Source organism: Pterocles gutturalis, unplaced genomic scaffold (assembly GCF_000699245.1).
Source record: "Pterocles gutturalis isolate BGI_N339 unplaced genomic scaffold, ASM69924v1 scaffold6757, whole genome shotgun sequence".
In the NCBI taxonomy this organism is placed as follows: Eukaryota; Metazoa; Chordata; class Aves; order Pterocliformes; family Pteroclidae; genus Pterocles; species Pterocles gutturalis.
In genome coordinates this window covers 15,171-32,607 of record NW_010107805.1, presented here as the reverse complement: position 1 = coordinate 32,607, position 17,437 = coordinate 15,171, and the positions used below count along the sequence as shown (strand labels likewise).

The 17,437-nt window shown below is 37.7% G+C and overlaps 1 protein-coding gene across 1 annotated transcript; it reads right to left on the bottom strand.

The window, feature by feature from the left end:
* Nucleotides 1-3,561: 3,561 nt before the first annotated feature.
* Nucleotides 3,562-16,999, bottom strand: LOC104460958 (E3 ubiquitin-protein ligase MARCH1-like; the record flags this gene model as incomplete). The annotated part of the gene is made up of 2 exons (XM_010072364.1): nt 16,809-16,999; nt 3,562-3,742 (listed from the first exon to the last, which is right to left on the bottom strand). Coding segments are annotated over exons 1-2 (372 nt in total), but the record flags the coding sequence as incomplete, so codon positions are not given.
* Nucleotides 17,000-17,437: the final 438 nt, after the last annotated feature.

Here is a 17,437-nt window from a genome sequence, read left to right as displayed (position 1 = left end):
TGGTCGATGCTTAAAAGGATTACTTCAGTGCAAAGACTCACTAAAATGATTAAACTAAGTGTTATTTGATGTCTGGCGCTTTCAGGGAGTCTGTAATTAAATAACGGTTGCGTATTGGCACAAAGCTCTTGATTTAATAGAGGTATCTTTATTTATGGCAAGTACTGGTATGCTGCACATTGTCACTTATGGGTGCTAACAGCTGTATGACACAACATTCAAACATGGTTTTGCTATAAAACCCTAGAGTTTGATAAAAAACTGTTCAGAAACATTGAGGGTGCACGAAAGGCTGAGGCATGAATAAAGATGGTAAATCATCAGTTGAGTCAATAGTTTGTTTTATATTTAAATTCTGCTTTTGTGATACTGAAAAAAAAAAAAAAAAAAAAGAATAGGTACCTGTAAATAAGATCAGTGGTCTGTAATTTTTCCCTTCAGGAGACCAGCAGTTGGAATGTTACAAATGTATTATGAATCAATGCATAGTCAAAAATCAAACTAGAATCTGATATCATGAGTAAGGTAGAGATTAAAAATCAAATTTGGTTGAAAGTTGTGACCCTTTCACTTGTCGAGTACCCCTTCAAATCTGGGTCTGATGGCTGTGGAAATGGCATCTTCTGGAGCTGGCCAGAAACATTTACTTTAGGGGAAATAATTTTTGTTGGTTTGGTTTTTTTTTTAATAAAATTAATTTCTTATGGAATGGCATCTGTAGTCTTTTGTTTAGGAAACACTGAAATGAAATCTGTTTTCAGAATTCCCCAAAGATTATTAGCAAAATAAATCAATTTTTGTCAATTTTGTTGTTTCCACTCAGCATACAGCAAAGCTGACAAGAATGGCATCATTTTCAGATATAACTGCCACTGCTCATAATGTCCCTGCCATTATGACCAGAGAATTCCAGAGATTTGGAAATTTTAATTCACTGCTGCCAGTCTGGAGACCGAAGGCTCTCAGGGTGTGGTACATAGCCAAGCCTTAGCAAAACCTAAGGCTCTCAAGAAGGTCTGGAAATCTTAAAGTCTCTGCAGTGACTTTCAGATTGTGCAACAAGGAGACAGGACTGTGGAGAGCTTCAGCTTTCTGAGCGGCCTGTCTCACAGAAGGTGGCCTGTCCCAAAGGTCTCTGGGAACCAGGCTTCATGCCATCTTCTGAAAACCTGGGCTTCTAGGGAATGCCCCACAGCTGACGTTCTGGGCTCCATAAAAGCTTGCAAGCAAATTGACAGTGTTTCATTAGAATTTTCCACTTATAGAATCATAGAATGGTTTGGGCTGGAAAGGACCTTAGAGATCATCTAGTTCCAACCCCCTTGCTATGGGCAGGGACACCTCCCACCAGACCAGGTTGCTCAAAGGCCTCACTTTTGCGAAATATATAGGTTTTAACAAAACAGCACTTCCAGTGAATTTTTATAAAAGACGTTTGGGTGGCAAGTTCCCAGTTAGCTGTACTCACTAGGCTGGACTCTCGATGATCATTTTTTCCTCCCTTCGCTTGTCTTTGCTACAGCTATCAAAATGCTTGGTTTACAAAACAGCTTCTCATAAACTGTTCAGTGTTTCATAAATTTGTAAATGATGGTGATGATACTGCAGACACTTATTAGGGACGATGTATTTGGTTTAATATCACATATGAAGGGTGTCACAGTTGAGTGCTCCAACTGCAAAAAGAATAACTAATTTTAACTTTGGAAACTTTTGGTTTCTGAAATGGGTACAAATTATAAAAAAGGAATCTGTAATTAGATGTTGGGTCCATACTATACAGACAAATATTTGTTGCACTGCATTTGAAGGGGGCCATGTTGCCTGCATTTACTGTAAGGTAGATACACTACATTTGAGTACTGCTTTGAGCAGAAACAAAAATACAGAAAATTCAGAAAGAAGAGGCTCATCTTTGCTATGTCAGAAATCAGAAACTTACCTGAAAACCTATGATAAGATAAATAAGTTGATAATCATTCAATTAAGAAAAGACAGACAGGAATGACATTACCACTCTAAATCTGCCAGTATTCCATTAATTTTTTTTAAATTACAAGAAAAAAAGGGGGAAGGAGAGTGACAATGACAAGACACACAGTTAAAAGTGCCTAATTCTCATGTCAACAGTTATTCATGTTTCACTCCTTTTCACCTTGGATGCTATAAATTTTTTTTCAAGTTTTTTAGAGACACTCTGTTATCTGACACAATCAGGAAAAGGCTTTTGTTAAAAATACTGATATCTTTATATTCTCTTGGGGAAAGTGGCTGTTGCAAGTGTGTTTGTTAGATGGAAAGTTAAAGCAATTGTGTTGAAAATAGAAACACATATACAGAAAAAAACACAAAAGATATGCTAGAGGCAGGGGATTTTAGACAATTATCTCCTTCCCGTCACATTAGCTAAAATTTAATTACTAAAAACTAAGTCAATATAATTAAGTTTTTAGCCATCAGTTTTTTATATACATCTGTTTCAATTTCCAGTCTACCTGGCAAGATCTACCTGGTATTTGAGAACTGTGTCCTTTCCTATCACAAGCTTTGCTTGTCAAATCAATCCCAATTCTCTCTTTAAAAGCGGTTTATCATCAGCGACTTACTAGATAATTTCTCTGTATGGGAAATTAGAAGGAATTTAATTTGCTCTCCTTTCTCTGAATTGCTGCTACCTGTGCAAGGCTGACAAAAACAAAATGTCTTTTGCCATCAAAACACTACTACGTATGCATATACTAGTTATAAGCTAATAGTTTCAAGGGCTCTCACATTGAAATTTATTTTAAATCAAAACTTGCCCTGTTCTAGATTGACTCAAACTTCAAAGATGCAACAAAAGCCAAAAAAGATGACAGCAGTTTTAGAGAAAAATTAGAGGAGCAATGACTCATGCCAAAGAAAACAAACGCCACCTATGTTAACAAACTCTTCTCCTACACTGACAACCTGTGTAACATTAAAATGATTTATCCTGGAAAACTGATGAGTGCAGATAGCATACATTTGACTTTCAGGATGCAGGTTTGCCCTGTAGTTTAGATACCATTAACTAATCTTAATGTACGAGTGATGAATTTGCCCACAAGTGTAACAGTTAGAACAGATGCAGCTACATTGATTGACTGTGTTACTTTATAATTGCTCTCTCAACACTGGTATAAGCATCATTCCTAACCAGAAGTTATGGGCTCAGTGTAAAAACTACTGGGCAAACTGGCCTGTGTTATTCCGGAGCAAAACGTGATGAGTAAGCTTTCCTTCTGGCTTAAAAATAGGCAGATGAGACAATAACAAAAAGCTGAAGATAAAAATTCTAAATACAAAAAACTATTATTTGTGCATTTTTATTTCATATGTGCTGAAAGAGAGTCTTTAGTCAAAATCCTCTGCTGCTGTGAATTAACTAGCTTAAATGCAGAATTAACATCAGTGGGATTGATTTAACACCAGCAAATCCAAAGCCATTTTGGACAGGCAGAAGTTTAATTGTGCCAGTACTTTGCACAGCCATTCTAGCCATTTGACACTTGAGGATAATTAAATTCAAAAGCACCATACCTTCCGAAGAGGTTTGAGCTTGGTCTCCATTATGAAGTCGTACTTGCAGAGTTCACAGCAGCGCGTGTCTGAGCTCTTAATCCACTGGTGCAGGCAGGCCTGGTGGACAAAGCGCAGGGTCCCTGTGCAGCGACAGGGCGTGATGAGGGGACTTTCATCATCTCCCTCGCAGTGACAGATCCTAACAGGAAGGACAGCAAGAGCTAGTGAGGGACCTTGCCAACCAGCAAGGCAAAGGCACTGGTTTATTGACACTGCTTTTTCATTTTCAGACTTGATGCTCATCAGACACCCGGTACATGACCTTTCAGATTGAGGCCCAGGAACATATTCCTTGTTCCCTTCTGCCACTTTGTAATTTCTCTTCACTTAGTTATTTCTCTTTGAATTTGCTACGTGGTCTGAGGGTGAATCAACAGAAATAACACTATTTTTCCCTTTTATGCATGGCAAAACCTTTAAGACAAATAACAGTGCTCTTTCTAAGAGCTGAATAGTTCTTGGTCTGTAAGTAATACCAATAAAATACTCAGAGTTACCTAACCCAAGCTGAAAATATCCAGTATGAAAGGTAGAAAAAGTTCCTAGGACACCTCTTTGGAGTTACACAGATAAAAGGATTAGAGAACAGGTTTGAGTACTCTGGAGTTGTGTACAGCACAACGTATCCACACATGCACACACTTTTTAGGAGGCAGCTGTTAAAAAATCACAGTCCTTCCTCTCTTTCATTCTTCACTGTCCCTTTGAAGCAGATAGGTGCTTTGTCTGGAAAAACAAAAACTACAGCTGTAAGCAGACCCTAAGACAGAGTTGGTCCCAGAACCTTGCAATGGGGTACAGAGCTTTTCACGCTGCGGTTTTGATTTGAGTGATCAGTGTCCTAACATCACAATCTGATGGTTTTCTTCTGTGACACATGTCCAAATGTCTTGGTGATCATCCCCACCCTAGAAAAACACAACAAAGCACCCAAGCCCTAATGAAAGTCCTAAGTGTCAAACTGGCATGTAAGGGTGAAAAAAAAAAAAAAAAAAAAAAAAAAAAAGAAGCTGACACCTGAGAAATGTTTCAAAACAGAAGTAGCAACAACAGCACTGATCCTGGTGTCACACAAATGAGGCTTGGGAGCTTAGAAACTCAGTACTTAGGAAAGGCACCCTCAGGTCCGTGCGTGCAGAAGAGCCTGAACACGCCTGAGGAATAACTCACCCCTTTAAGGGGAAAGCTGTGGACACACTGCTCCTGGGGTAGGGAAAAGGCTGGGGAGGACCTTGCGGTGAGGTTCTCTTCCTACGGCCAGGTTAGGGAAGACAGGCTACCACCTTCCCAGCCCAGGAACACCTGGCGTATTTCAGGAGGCAGCCTGGGAAACACACCCTGTGAAAGACTGGCACAGCACAGCCCTGAGGCTGCCAAGCCTGAAAGCAGGGGGAGGAGGAAATTTCAACGTCTAAGCGAAATATGGATCAGCGCCAGCAGCTTCACTATTTTTCCACGGTGTAGCCTGGAGCCATGAGAAAATGAATCTACAAGAAAGGGAAAGCAGAACAAAGCTGGATATGCAGAAAGAGACAAAAAAACCCCAACAAAACAATGAAGCTCCATAAACCTGGTGCAAGTAAGCCAGGTTTCAGTGTCGGTGGTGGTGCCCATACAGCATCTTGTACCATCCATGGGAGTGGAGGGGAGAAGAAAACCCCCACAACTTCCATCTTGCACACAGTATTCTTTTGAGACACATTTTAGAAGAACTCAGTTTGCAGTCTTTTCTTTACTAACCCAGCCAAGCTAGGTGCGTCAGTGCCTTAATTCTTAAATGGAAACTGGCTATATACTGACTTCTTATTGAGCCTGCAGCTTAAGCAGAACTAAACTTTCAAAACACCGAATAGCTATTTTGATAACAAATGCATTCCCAGCTGAGAGTTACATTAAAAATACCATTTTCTTTTAAAATTAAAGCTGTTTCCCAAAGGAAAACTAATATTCTTTGTTCATTTAAATTCAAGCTGTACATAATTTATTTTACAGGCTTAGCATTTAAACTATTTAGAAATTAGGCAACTAAGCTATATACCCAAAAGCCTTTTTTCTACTACTGCCAGAATTGTATAAAAATATTTTAAGAGCTAAAATACAAGCATAAATCTCCACTGGGATCTTCAAATGAAGTGACACTGCAAATTAGAAATGAATACAAGTATTCTTTAGTAGAAATACTTTTACAGAAAAACTATTTTTCCTATTTGTGCTTTCGTTGTACAGAAGTTACAAGCTAAATATATAAATAACAGGGTGACATGAATAATTTAGATTATACAGAAGCTCAAACTAAATAATCTAATGGCCTCTTCTAGCTTTATAACCATGAAATATGTAATGAGAATAAAAAAAAAAAAACTTCAAATGGAGATTAGAGTCCAGAGAAAACAACCAAAGGCATGGTTTTCATTAGCTTGTATGCTCTTTGATGCAATTTAGCTCATTATTTGTTTATCCAGAAGAAAATTAGCTTAAAATAAATTTGTGCTACCTAAACCCACAATCACAGTCTTTAAAGATACATGGCTGCCTGAGAGCTTTTGAAACAGACTGTTGGCCAACTGCTTAAGTATATTTTAAAAACTTGGGCCAGATAACTTGTAATATCTTGCTTAGACATTGGTACTGAATCAGAATTTAGTGTGTCTTTGCCCTTTGCTATATTTGTCTATCAGGTACATCATAATTATCACAAATTACATAAAATAAATTGCAAATAATGGTTTTGAAAAATATGTTCTGCAAACAGAACTGGGGTAGTGATACAAAGCATAGACTTGCCCAAACCATATATAAACCAAGTCAGAGGACTTGCATTCTAGTTTCCTATTTTCACATGATCACAGCTGTTCAAAATTTTCATCCATCAGTCTGACTATTTACAGGGCTGAACCTATCCTGAGAGTAAAATTTGCTTACATACTTTAGGAGTGAGTTGAATGAAAAAAAAAACCCAAACCACTCTCCACTATAAATAAAAAGAAAAAAATTGCCAAATCTATACTGATTTATTTACAAGTTGTAGTACAGCACTGTTCATGGTTAATAGCTGCAGTTTCATCTGCTCAGACACACCTACAGAATTTACATACTCAGCTTTTCTCAACTTTCTAGCCCTCTAGTAGATAAATGGCCCTCATTACAGAGCAATACTTTTGACTATCTGGAAATGGAGGGGAGGGAAGTCAGCTATTTGACCAAATCCTTTTAGTTATAATCCCTTTACAGTCACAAATTGAGCCTGCTTTTTTTTTTCTTTTTTTTTTTTTTTTTTTGTAGGTTTGACATCTTAGTGCTTTAAAGATTCCTGCCAATGAACAGGACCTTGCTTGTCTAAGGGAAAAGATGAATACGAGGCTGCAAAGGAGCTTTTTGCTCTATAAATCATGTGTACACCAGACAACACAGCATATACGAGGTATTAGATGATCTGATTCAGATATACAAAATTTGTGTGTGTGTATAATGTACATCTACAGGCATAACCCTATGCACTGAGATCACAGAATATTTATTTTTTCTTTAAGGAAAGCTCACAGTGAAAATTTATGAAATAGTATCCTAACAGTGCAGTCATTCTTAAGTTTTTGCTTTATATGCCAGTATTTTAATTACCCAGCACATATTTCTCTAGCACAGAATTGTTTCTACAACCTTCAGCACACAGATGTACCAACAGTGAAATTTATGCCAATATGATGCATGTATCAGATAAAAATCCATAAAAATTCTTTAGAGGATGGTCTTAAATAATAGGTTTATTTATAATACAATAAATTAGCAAGAAGAAAAAATATTTTTCAGCAAAAAACTGCTAAACTGAAAACAAAATTAATCTTTGTGAAAGATTTTGCATAATCCATATAAAAACTGTTGCAGATTTCTTGCATGTTCCCTACCCAACAACTAGTTCTCAAACAGAAACAGAATACTCCAATTTAGAAAATTTTTAGAGAACAATGTATGTAAAAATGAAAAGTTAAAGAAGTTTACTGAGAACTATTTTTCAATATTCCTTTTTGTTCAAAATATTAATTGAATCGAATGAAAAGTTAAAGAAGTTTACTGAGAACATTTTAGAATTATTTTTCAATATTCCTTTTTGTGCAAAATATTAATTGAATCAAAGGCACATTTGAATGATGCTGAAAAACTAATTGATAATGCATGGCTTGACTGAGAAATTATATGTGACATATTAAACTTTGTACCATAATGACTGTGCAAAATGAATAATTAAAGTTGCCAGGAAAAACTAATTGATAATGCATGGCTTGACTGAGAAATTGTATGTGACATATTAAACTTTGTACCACAATGACTGTGCAAAATGAATAAGTAAAGTTGCCCATAGTTTAAGGTATACCATCGCCTTCACTGAAGGTCATATTGACACCATACATATATAAACAAGATAAATTTCTTATGGGATTAAAATCATGAGATGCTGCTAAACTAATTGATAATGCATGGCTTGACTGAGAAATTGTATGTGACATATTAAACTTTGTACCACAATGACTGTGCAAAATGAATAAGTAAAGTTGCCCATAGTTTAAGGTATACCATCGCCTTCACTGAAGGTCATATTGACACCATACATATATAAACAAGATAAATTTCTTATGGGATTAAAATCATGAGATGCTGCTAAACTAAGTACTCAGAAGTGAGGCATCTCCAGAACGTGGTATTGTTGCGCTGTCTTTAACTCCACGACTGTGAACTGTTTTCCCTTGTTTCCTCTGGTCCTTTTCATTGCAAAAGTCAGAAGACAGGAACGGAAGTATGAAACAAAATGGCTATGGTTTGTAGACAGTCATATGCTAATTGGATTTAGGCTGATTCTCAGAAAAACAGCAAGAGCTATCCTGGATGACTGTCCTTCACTTCTCATCAAATTAAGATTTTTGTCTTTTCCACACAGACAAACATTCTTTACATAATCCCTGTTTAAAAGGTAAACTAAAATTAATATGAAGTGAGGAGTTCATATGGAAAATTTTCAGGTTTTCCTGACAGTGGTTTAGTTTGGCAAAATCATAGCAACCAAAATTGGTTAGTCACCATCTGAGCTGCTCATTGCAAGAGATAACAGATAGATTCCAACAGGTTTGTAGCTTTTCCTTCACACGCAGGGTAACAATTTTACTCTCCTTAAAGAGAATAGCTTCTAATCTCAACACCCACTGGAAAAACAGCAGTTATCCTAACTTGTCTTTCACTAATCCACTTTACTCTTCGGTAATTAAGAAAATAGGCCAATTTCTATGCCACTGCAGTGAAGTATAAAATGCACTTATTCTGCAGGAGCCTTGTGTGCCTTGTGACATGGAGTACTCTCCCCTTCCCCAGTTGGCAAGCACTCCTCTATGACAGTACCTGTACAGCTGATTTCCATAGATGGCTGTTGTCAAATGAAGGTGATTAAGGACAAGAACAAATTAGCATGTCCCTGACTGTGCTTCAAGCTACCTAAGAGCCTTGTCGTTAGGAACAGTGCTGGTGGAAAAGAGTTTGTGGTAATTCTGCACCAACAGAACTCTTTCAGTGGATCCTGTATTTGAGATTGGCACTGCATCTCTGTATCTAATAAAATTTTCAAGTATTTTCAGCCATTACATATAGACAAAATGTTTAGCTAATGTAACACAGATAGCTTTTATAGACTTCCTTAAAAATATACCAAGTAAAATTTTACCCTCATTAACAAATATACAACCTAGGGGGATGCCTCTGAGGCTTTCAAAAATAGAAATGAACATGAAGGCATGGGCATACTGATCATGATGTATGATAATGTTTAAGAGCTATAAATTACATAATTATGTAAAAACTGTACTGTTCTCTGATATTACTGGGTGCTATAGAGCTTGTCTATGTTAACAAGCATTGCAGTGAAAGTGTAGCAAATCTGTTGAAAAAAAAAAAAAGCTTCATAAATAAACTAATGCAGACGCCCAATACCCATACTGTCATCTTCCTGAGGATGGAAGTATACCCATAGAACACAAATGTATTTGAGCTTTTAACAAATCTCCCTAATAAAAGGGGGAAGTATCTTCTCCATAAAAATATGCTCAAGGAAGATAATGCCTATTCCAAAAATATTATTGGTTGTGAGAAAGGACTGAAAAGGCTGTTAAAATCTTGTCCTTCACTGGAAAGCATACCTGGACTTGTAATAAGTATGCAAAGATAAAATCTTACCCTGTTCAGTGGGTACATCTCCGTGCTGTATGTCACTATTACTAAAGGGAGCTTAGTCGGGGAGAAACAGCATAGTTGGAAAATGCTGGACCAACTGAATCCCTGGCTTTGATTTTTGGCTGTGAGGATTATTAGCTGCCAGCATGAAATACCATGAGCTCCTAGGTTATCTTTACAGGATCAAAAGGAACCAGTTCCACAGGTTTGCAAAAGGATGCACAAAATTGCTATCATTACTGTCTGATAATCTTAAGAAAACTGTTCTGTCCAAAAAAAGGTCATTTTCTCTTTCTGCCAATTTATAAAGTGCTTACGGTGCTTTTACATAGTTAGACCCTAAAATTAAAGCAAACAACTTTATGAACAACTCACAGTAAATAATTAACTAATTAATAAACAGAGACAAAAAAAAAAATCAAACTCCTGTATAATTTATCACTTGGAAAAGAAAAGTTAAATTCACTAAATACGTTCACCCTGAAACAGGCTACAGTATGCCATGTTTCCCTTGCTTTCATTTTGCAGGCTTTTTTAAAAAAAACCTCATTTCCATTCTTTCCACTGTTAAATCATAAAATAATCTAAATGACAAATTGGTGTTCCCCTCCATTTAAACACAGTGTGAATGAAGCACATTAATTCTCCATACCAAATGTAATCAATCTGTATAACTCTTCCCTGTCACTCCTGCCCTTCCGTTATGTTATACAGTCAGCTGCCTTTATCTGACTGAAAGGAAAAAAAAAAACCAACATTTTCAAAATGCTGCACCATACCAGTGGAATTTCACAATGGTCTGGGTAAAGCTTTCTCTTGGTTTCTGCAAATATGATCAGAATTTGTAAGAGATCCAAGAGAAAACAACATTAGCAAAAGCACATTAAATCTTTTATTTTTTCAACATTTCTTGTCCTTCTATTAATCTTCCATTATTGGTCATAAATAGGATATCTAACCATCTAAAGAGTTACAAGCTATTCCTGCCTCAGATGCTCTATCAGTGCAACTCAAGATACATGTCAGGCAAGATTTACTGCATTGAACACAGTTCAAAGAGCTAGGGACTTCTAGAAAAATTAGTAACATCTTTAAAAAGGATTTAGATGTCCTCCCACCCACCTAGCGAAAGTCAAAGCTTTAAGTAACTAAACTCCCTCCAGCACATATGCAAGCTTTAAGTATTTAAAAACGGGACCCTTAAAACCAAGGGTCTCCTCACACCCAAATTTTCCAGCAGGAAAAGGTGTCAGTTCACATATTTGCATTAAAAATAATAATAGTTTTTGAGAGAAAGAAGCAGAAATGAGGACCCAGTTCTTGCCCAGTTAAGTGACCCTAACCACAAAAAGCTCGCCTTGTTTCAGCTCTCCTTGCATCCTTCTGAATCATGGAGAGCTTCCAAAAGAGACAGCATAACCAGATGGCTAAAGAGGTGACAGATGGGCCTTTGAACCACCAGGCAGAGAACAGAATTAACCAGGATTTCATACTACTTCAAAGATTGATGAACCACTAGACCATCACACAGAGGAGGAGATTCCTCAAAAAGCAGGAGATTCCTAGCAGAAAGTCACCTTGCAAAAAGAATGCTTTGAACGGGAAAGTGAGTGGCAGTCACAATTTTTTAAAAGGAAGGGGTAATGAGCCAACACGCAGGACACGATTCAGAGATTCAGCTCCTAATGAAGGAATGTATCATCCTGAGACCCCTAGGAAGGCACTAACATCCCAGGAAGAAACAGGTCCAAAACACTCTTCAGCCAAACACTACATTCTGGCAGTTCAGTTTTTGGTGATTTTGGAGGGCTCTGGATGGTATTTCAAGTCTATGTATTCTGCACTAGCACTTAAATTATTTACTGGATCCAACTTCACGGTTTCAGTGTAAGTATTTGAAATGAGTGTTACATTTCAATGGTAGTATTTGAGCCTCTATATCTGTCTTCTGTTCACCTTTCTCTTTTTTCCTCAAGTCCGTGAGGAATTGTTCCCTCGCAAGGGATTCTGCCTGCTGATTTAATGAGCCCTCTACAACATGAATATTTCAGGATGTAAGTATTTTCATGCAAGATACTATTTTTGCAGGTCATGCTAAATAATGTTATGAAAAAAAAAACCCTCTGTTACAACACTCGATTTCACAGAGAGAAACTACATAATTGTATTGCCTCTTATCAAGTGCAATGTACAGTATTTCTTCCTATGATTGTATAGAAATACCCATATTAGTATTTTCCTAAATTCATAACAGCCTTTAATTGATACACTAGCTTTTTAAAGGTGATTCTGAAAAATTATACTTGAAGTAGATTCTGCAGATTTCATGAATCAACTTCATCATCTCACTTACTACTTCTCCCCATTCTTACCAGCCTTCTGGCATGAATTATAGTTCAGTGTTATTGCTGAAATGACTGCATCAGTGCTACAAAAAGATCTTATACCAAAAGCATAACTAGTCAAACATAAAATATCTTTCAATTGTCCCATCATAAATAATAAAAATGCCATAACATTAATTCAGAGTCAACACACAAAGTATGTATGATGCACTACTGGCGATATCAACCAACCCTTTTTCTTTCCTTAGTAATTCCTACATGAAAATCCATGGGACTAAATCCTCACGATCCACTCACTTCACTGTGTTCCACACATAGCTTTTCCCTTCAGTGAGATTACCTTCGTGCAGACCCAAAGAAAGCTATTTCTGAAGTTGTGCCTCAAGCCACATGGCAAATTCCAGAACACAGTATAGATGAAGAAAATCTCAGACACAGGGCAACTTAGGAAAAGGGGGACCCAACTGTATGACTTGCAACCTATTCTGTGAATCTCAAAAAAAAAAAAAAAAAAAAAAAAAAAAAAAAGTAGTAGGTCTAAAACAACTCAGCATGGTCAGAACTAACTTATATAGCTGCCCCTAATCCCAGAAGCAGAAACCTTCCCTTCTAATGGACTCCAGAAGAAAGGAATAGGATCAGGGAAGAGATTGTAAAGATCATCACATTGGTGTTATGCCATTGTTTCATCATTTTGGAAACAGAGAAACAGTGACACTAGAAGGGGAAATGTCTCACTTGAAGCGACCAAGAGGCCTGCCTTAGACTAGCTGAAGTATAAATCGTGCTACAGTAGTACACTTTATCTGCATGACTAATGTGCTTATGCTGGAATAGGGTGGGTCCTGTCACATTCCTGTTCATCCAGCCAAATGCACTTTGAGGAAACTGCTTATAGCCTTATGTGCATACATAAATGTATTCACTGCCAGTAATCCATGAGGAAGTAAAGGAAATAAAATGCCTACCCAAACACTTAAAGACAAAATAACTGGCCTTAAGAGATGTTCAAGATCCCTGTTCCTCTGCTATTTCCACACTATCCCATCTCGGTGAGAGTCATTCCTCTCAGCCAGTTTTATCACATCAACTAGAAGACATGAATACCTAGGATGAAAACCTTGAAGAAACATCTCAAGAAAACAAAGTTTGCACATCACAACCAGCTATGCTTATTCCAGTCTTAGAATAAACACCACAAAAAAAAAAAAAAACCTTTTTCTATTTTGCATGCAGAAAAACGGTTACTGTGTATGTGCACATCTGCATTGAAATGTAATTCTTTTTTTGTTTCAGAAGCAAGATAGCAAATCTGAACAAAAACATGCCACAGATCATGAATCAATTAAGTGCATGGACCAGCCCCAAAAAACAGGAACTATAGTCTATACTGAATTGGTAGTAAAAATGTATCTTCCTTTTTCTTCAGCTGTTTGCAAATTAAGTAAGACAACTTACCAGCTACAAAAAATTATCATGCTTTTGATTTTGTAATGTTTTTCCTAGACATATTATTATCAGTACAATACACCTCGTAATGAAAATAAAAAATTACCCCTGACATGAAGATAAATGCAATTCTGACTGCCTTGACAAATTTTGCACAACAGGTCAAGTTATCAACTGTGATGAGTTTAACTCTATTTGTTCAAAGAGCATCTCTGCTGACAGTGAGCCCAGGAACACATACTTATCAAAAGTTTTCACCCTTCCTCTACTAAACAAGAGCCTCACTGAAAAGTTTGCATGCACGTCTAAAAAGTTCATCCTTGAACCAATCTCTTGCAAAAAGTGTCCAAATAATTATAATAAAATAGAATGGTTTGAGAAGACAGATAAAAAACTGGAGTCTGCTTTCCATCCGAAAACAAAGTCTAAGTTTGGGAATTTAGGCAACAGTTAGGATTAATCTACATGAGGTAATTACAAAATGTTGACTTTCTCTTTTTTTTTTTTAACATGGTATAGTTAAGCCTGTATAAAGACCCATATTGAAATAATTTATTTCAGTTTTGGGGTAGCTCATATTCAGTTAATAATGATTAAATGGCCCTATATGTACTGTGCCTACTACACTGGATCTTCAATACATGGAGTTTTGGTGGTTTAGAAATTTAAGACAACTCTGAAGATGTTGAAGTAGTTATCTGTGCACTTCTCTGCATCGTACCATGTAAACATACTTCAAGTGCTTCAAAAATATATAACTTGTTTACCACTGGTGCCGTTTCATTGCATTTCTGTAAGGGTAAGAGGTCCCAAGCCAGACATGTGGTCCTGATGTACAAGCTGGTGTACAAACACAGCTGGACTTTACTCTGAAGAATCTTAAATTACCATGACAGACAATGGTCAGACAACTGAAATGTCCATTCTTACTTGGTAACTGTAACAAGGAGTGCATAACACTAGCTGCATTAGTAATGGCTTCTATCTCCTGCTATGAAAAAAGCGCAATGCCTGCATGTTATCTTTTTTCTTTTTAAAACAAGGATTTTTGTAGTCTGTTACTAGGTTGAAGTATACTGTGAAACTGTATGATGTGGCATCACGAGCTTCCTCATTCTGGCTCTGTTTACATTTCCATGCAAATTTCTTCCTAGCAGAGAAAAGTGAGAAGTTTTGGGTTACCATATCAAGAAACTAGGCCTGATCCTCATTTTCACTTTGTAGATGAGAGTGAATGCTGGCACACAAGTTGGGGTGGTGGTGGGTGGAATAGAAAAAAGAAATACTTGTTTCAGTTCTGTTAAACTTACGGGATGGTGCCTTTGCATTTACCATTAAATTAAGTAACTCAAGTCCACACAGCTGTCTACTCCCAATTCAGATGTTAGCTCAGAAGTAACCAGCTTGTTCTCATTTCCAGAGGAAAATGCTCACCTTCTGACTGTGTACTTCACCCCAAGGGTACTAGACTGTCAGAAGCCTGAACTTCTGAACTGGACAGAACTGTTGGTGTTGCTTTTTCTTTCCCAAAGCTTATTTTAAGGCTTATTCTGCCTAATCACCCTTTGTATCATTCCAATACTTGTGATGGGTACCAAACTAAGAGCCCCTACATGTTCACAGTGTAGAGGCGTTCAGCAATGTGAGGTCGCATCTAACTTATGCCTGGCTGGAGAGGGCGTTTTGCAGGCACCATCTGTCATTGCTGTGACAATGGCAGCTCTACGGGACACTGAGTCAAGACCATACATTTATATCATGCAAGTCAATGAAATATGAGAAAGAGGGACCAAAGCTGGACTTGAACTGATTGCCTAAGAAGGAAAAACTCTGTATCCCATTGTACTGAGCTATCTGGCCCCCTGCCTCATTCTCTGCCGCTGGCTAGAGATTTAAACCACAGCAATGCTCTGCCAGAGGACAGTGTGCCTGTCATCATGAAGAAAAATCGAGCAAAGTAAAACATTTGGTTCCCTTGTTCCCTGTTTTTAAATACGAGAAGTATATCTTCAGATTGAGATATGCTAACTTCTCTGTAGCAAGGGTTTGTGTGTTACTTCTTACGGCCTGCCTAGGAGTTTATTACTGAGCAAAAGTGACAGAAGACAGTGAAGAGAGGGGCACTCAGCCCACGGTGGTGAGAAATTTCTTTTAAGAATGCTAAATCTTTCCTATTAGGGACTAACCTGCACACTTCTAAATCATCAGACCAGTCATCATACAACACTGGAGGCTTCTGAACAGCATCATTCACACCGGGCCCTGTCCCAGCAGGCGCTCCGCGATCCAGGATGGCCAGAGCATCGCTGCCAGAGCCTGCCTCTGCAAAGCGGTCCTTCGTGTCTTTATTGTGTCTAAGGAAAGACGCAGGCTGCCGATCTCTGGAGTAGCTTTTGCCTTTGCTTTTCCCACATTTTCTTGAGGAAATCCTTGCTTCCTGAGATGACACTGAAGACTGTGATTCCTTAAGCCTTGGAAACCTTCTTCGGCGGTGATTTAAAGGAGGATTCTCAGGGTCAGATACCTCTTGCTTCTTTTTCTCCATTGTCCCCAAAGTGACAAGTTCAACAGCATTATTGTTTGAGGGCCCATCTTGGTTACTGCGTGATCTACTGCTCCTTCTACCCTTCCTGGGCATTCTGGCCTTTTCTCTCGCTCTCCTCCTGGCCTGAGCCCACTGACTCTCATCTGAAGATGATGATGAATCAGAAGCATTCCAGCTGGATCTCACCGGTTGAGGACGTAATTTACAGTCTTTCCTCTCTCCTTGCTTTTTTGTATGCTCACCATTGTCTCCAGTCTCTCTTTTCCACCTAAACCTTCGTTTTACTTGTTTCTTACCAGACTCCCTATTAGAAGGAGTCAGCACCATGACAGGGGTTGCATGTTCATGCTCATCTTCTGACAAATCATGCAAAGTAGTAGATCTAGACAAAGCAGTAAGCAAAGGAAAGGGATGGAAATGGTAAGGGTGGGTGGAAACAGAGAAATCACAAAAAAAAGGATGAAAATGAGAACATGAATTTTAATAGAAAAACATGAGACTGAAAAGCAAAACCAGAACCAAAACAAAGAGAGATCAAAAGCAAACTGAAGTCTATGTAAACTATGAATAGTGTTAAGCAGAAGCAAGAGCTATATATTATTTAATAAAGACAACAAGTATCAGCCAGATCAGACTATATTTTTCTTAGCACATACCTACAAATGTCCTGAGTGGAAGGGCAGACAGACAACCGTGACTGACTCCTGGGAGCTGTTCCTGTCGTAGGACTGCTTGCCTGTAGAAATAAGTTGGACAGTTTGGAATCTTTGTCCATGAAATACATTGCAGATATTTTACTGCTTTGCCACATGATTACAAAATTAAAGTAACTGTTGCTGCTGTTCATAGCGCACTGTTGAACACATGCAAGCTCACAAAATACAGGAAGCCTGACCAAAAGCAAAACCTATTTGTGGAACTAAATACGACTGAAGTGTTTCAGCTCTCATTTGCTCATGACTACTTTTTGTCACTGTTTGAGGAAGCAGCTTTCAACATTTGAATTTTCATTTTGGTTTTGATCTACTGTAAATGTCTGGTGGGAAACGATGTTTTTATTTCATACAAACAACCATAATGATTCCTTTCAAAATGGAGTGAAGTGCATTTACATTATGATGAGTGATGAAGAGCACAATGCTAACCTATGCTGAGTGGACTGACAGACAGTGAGAAAATTAAAGTATGTTTAAAAGGTTTTCAAGGCAATCTGATCTTCTAGAAGAGGTGACAGGTGTTAAACTGATGAGCCTGAGAAGACCATAGTGCAGGCTGCATCTGCACA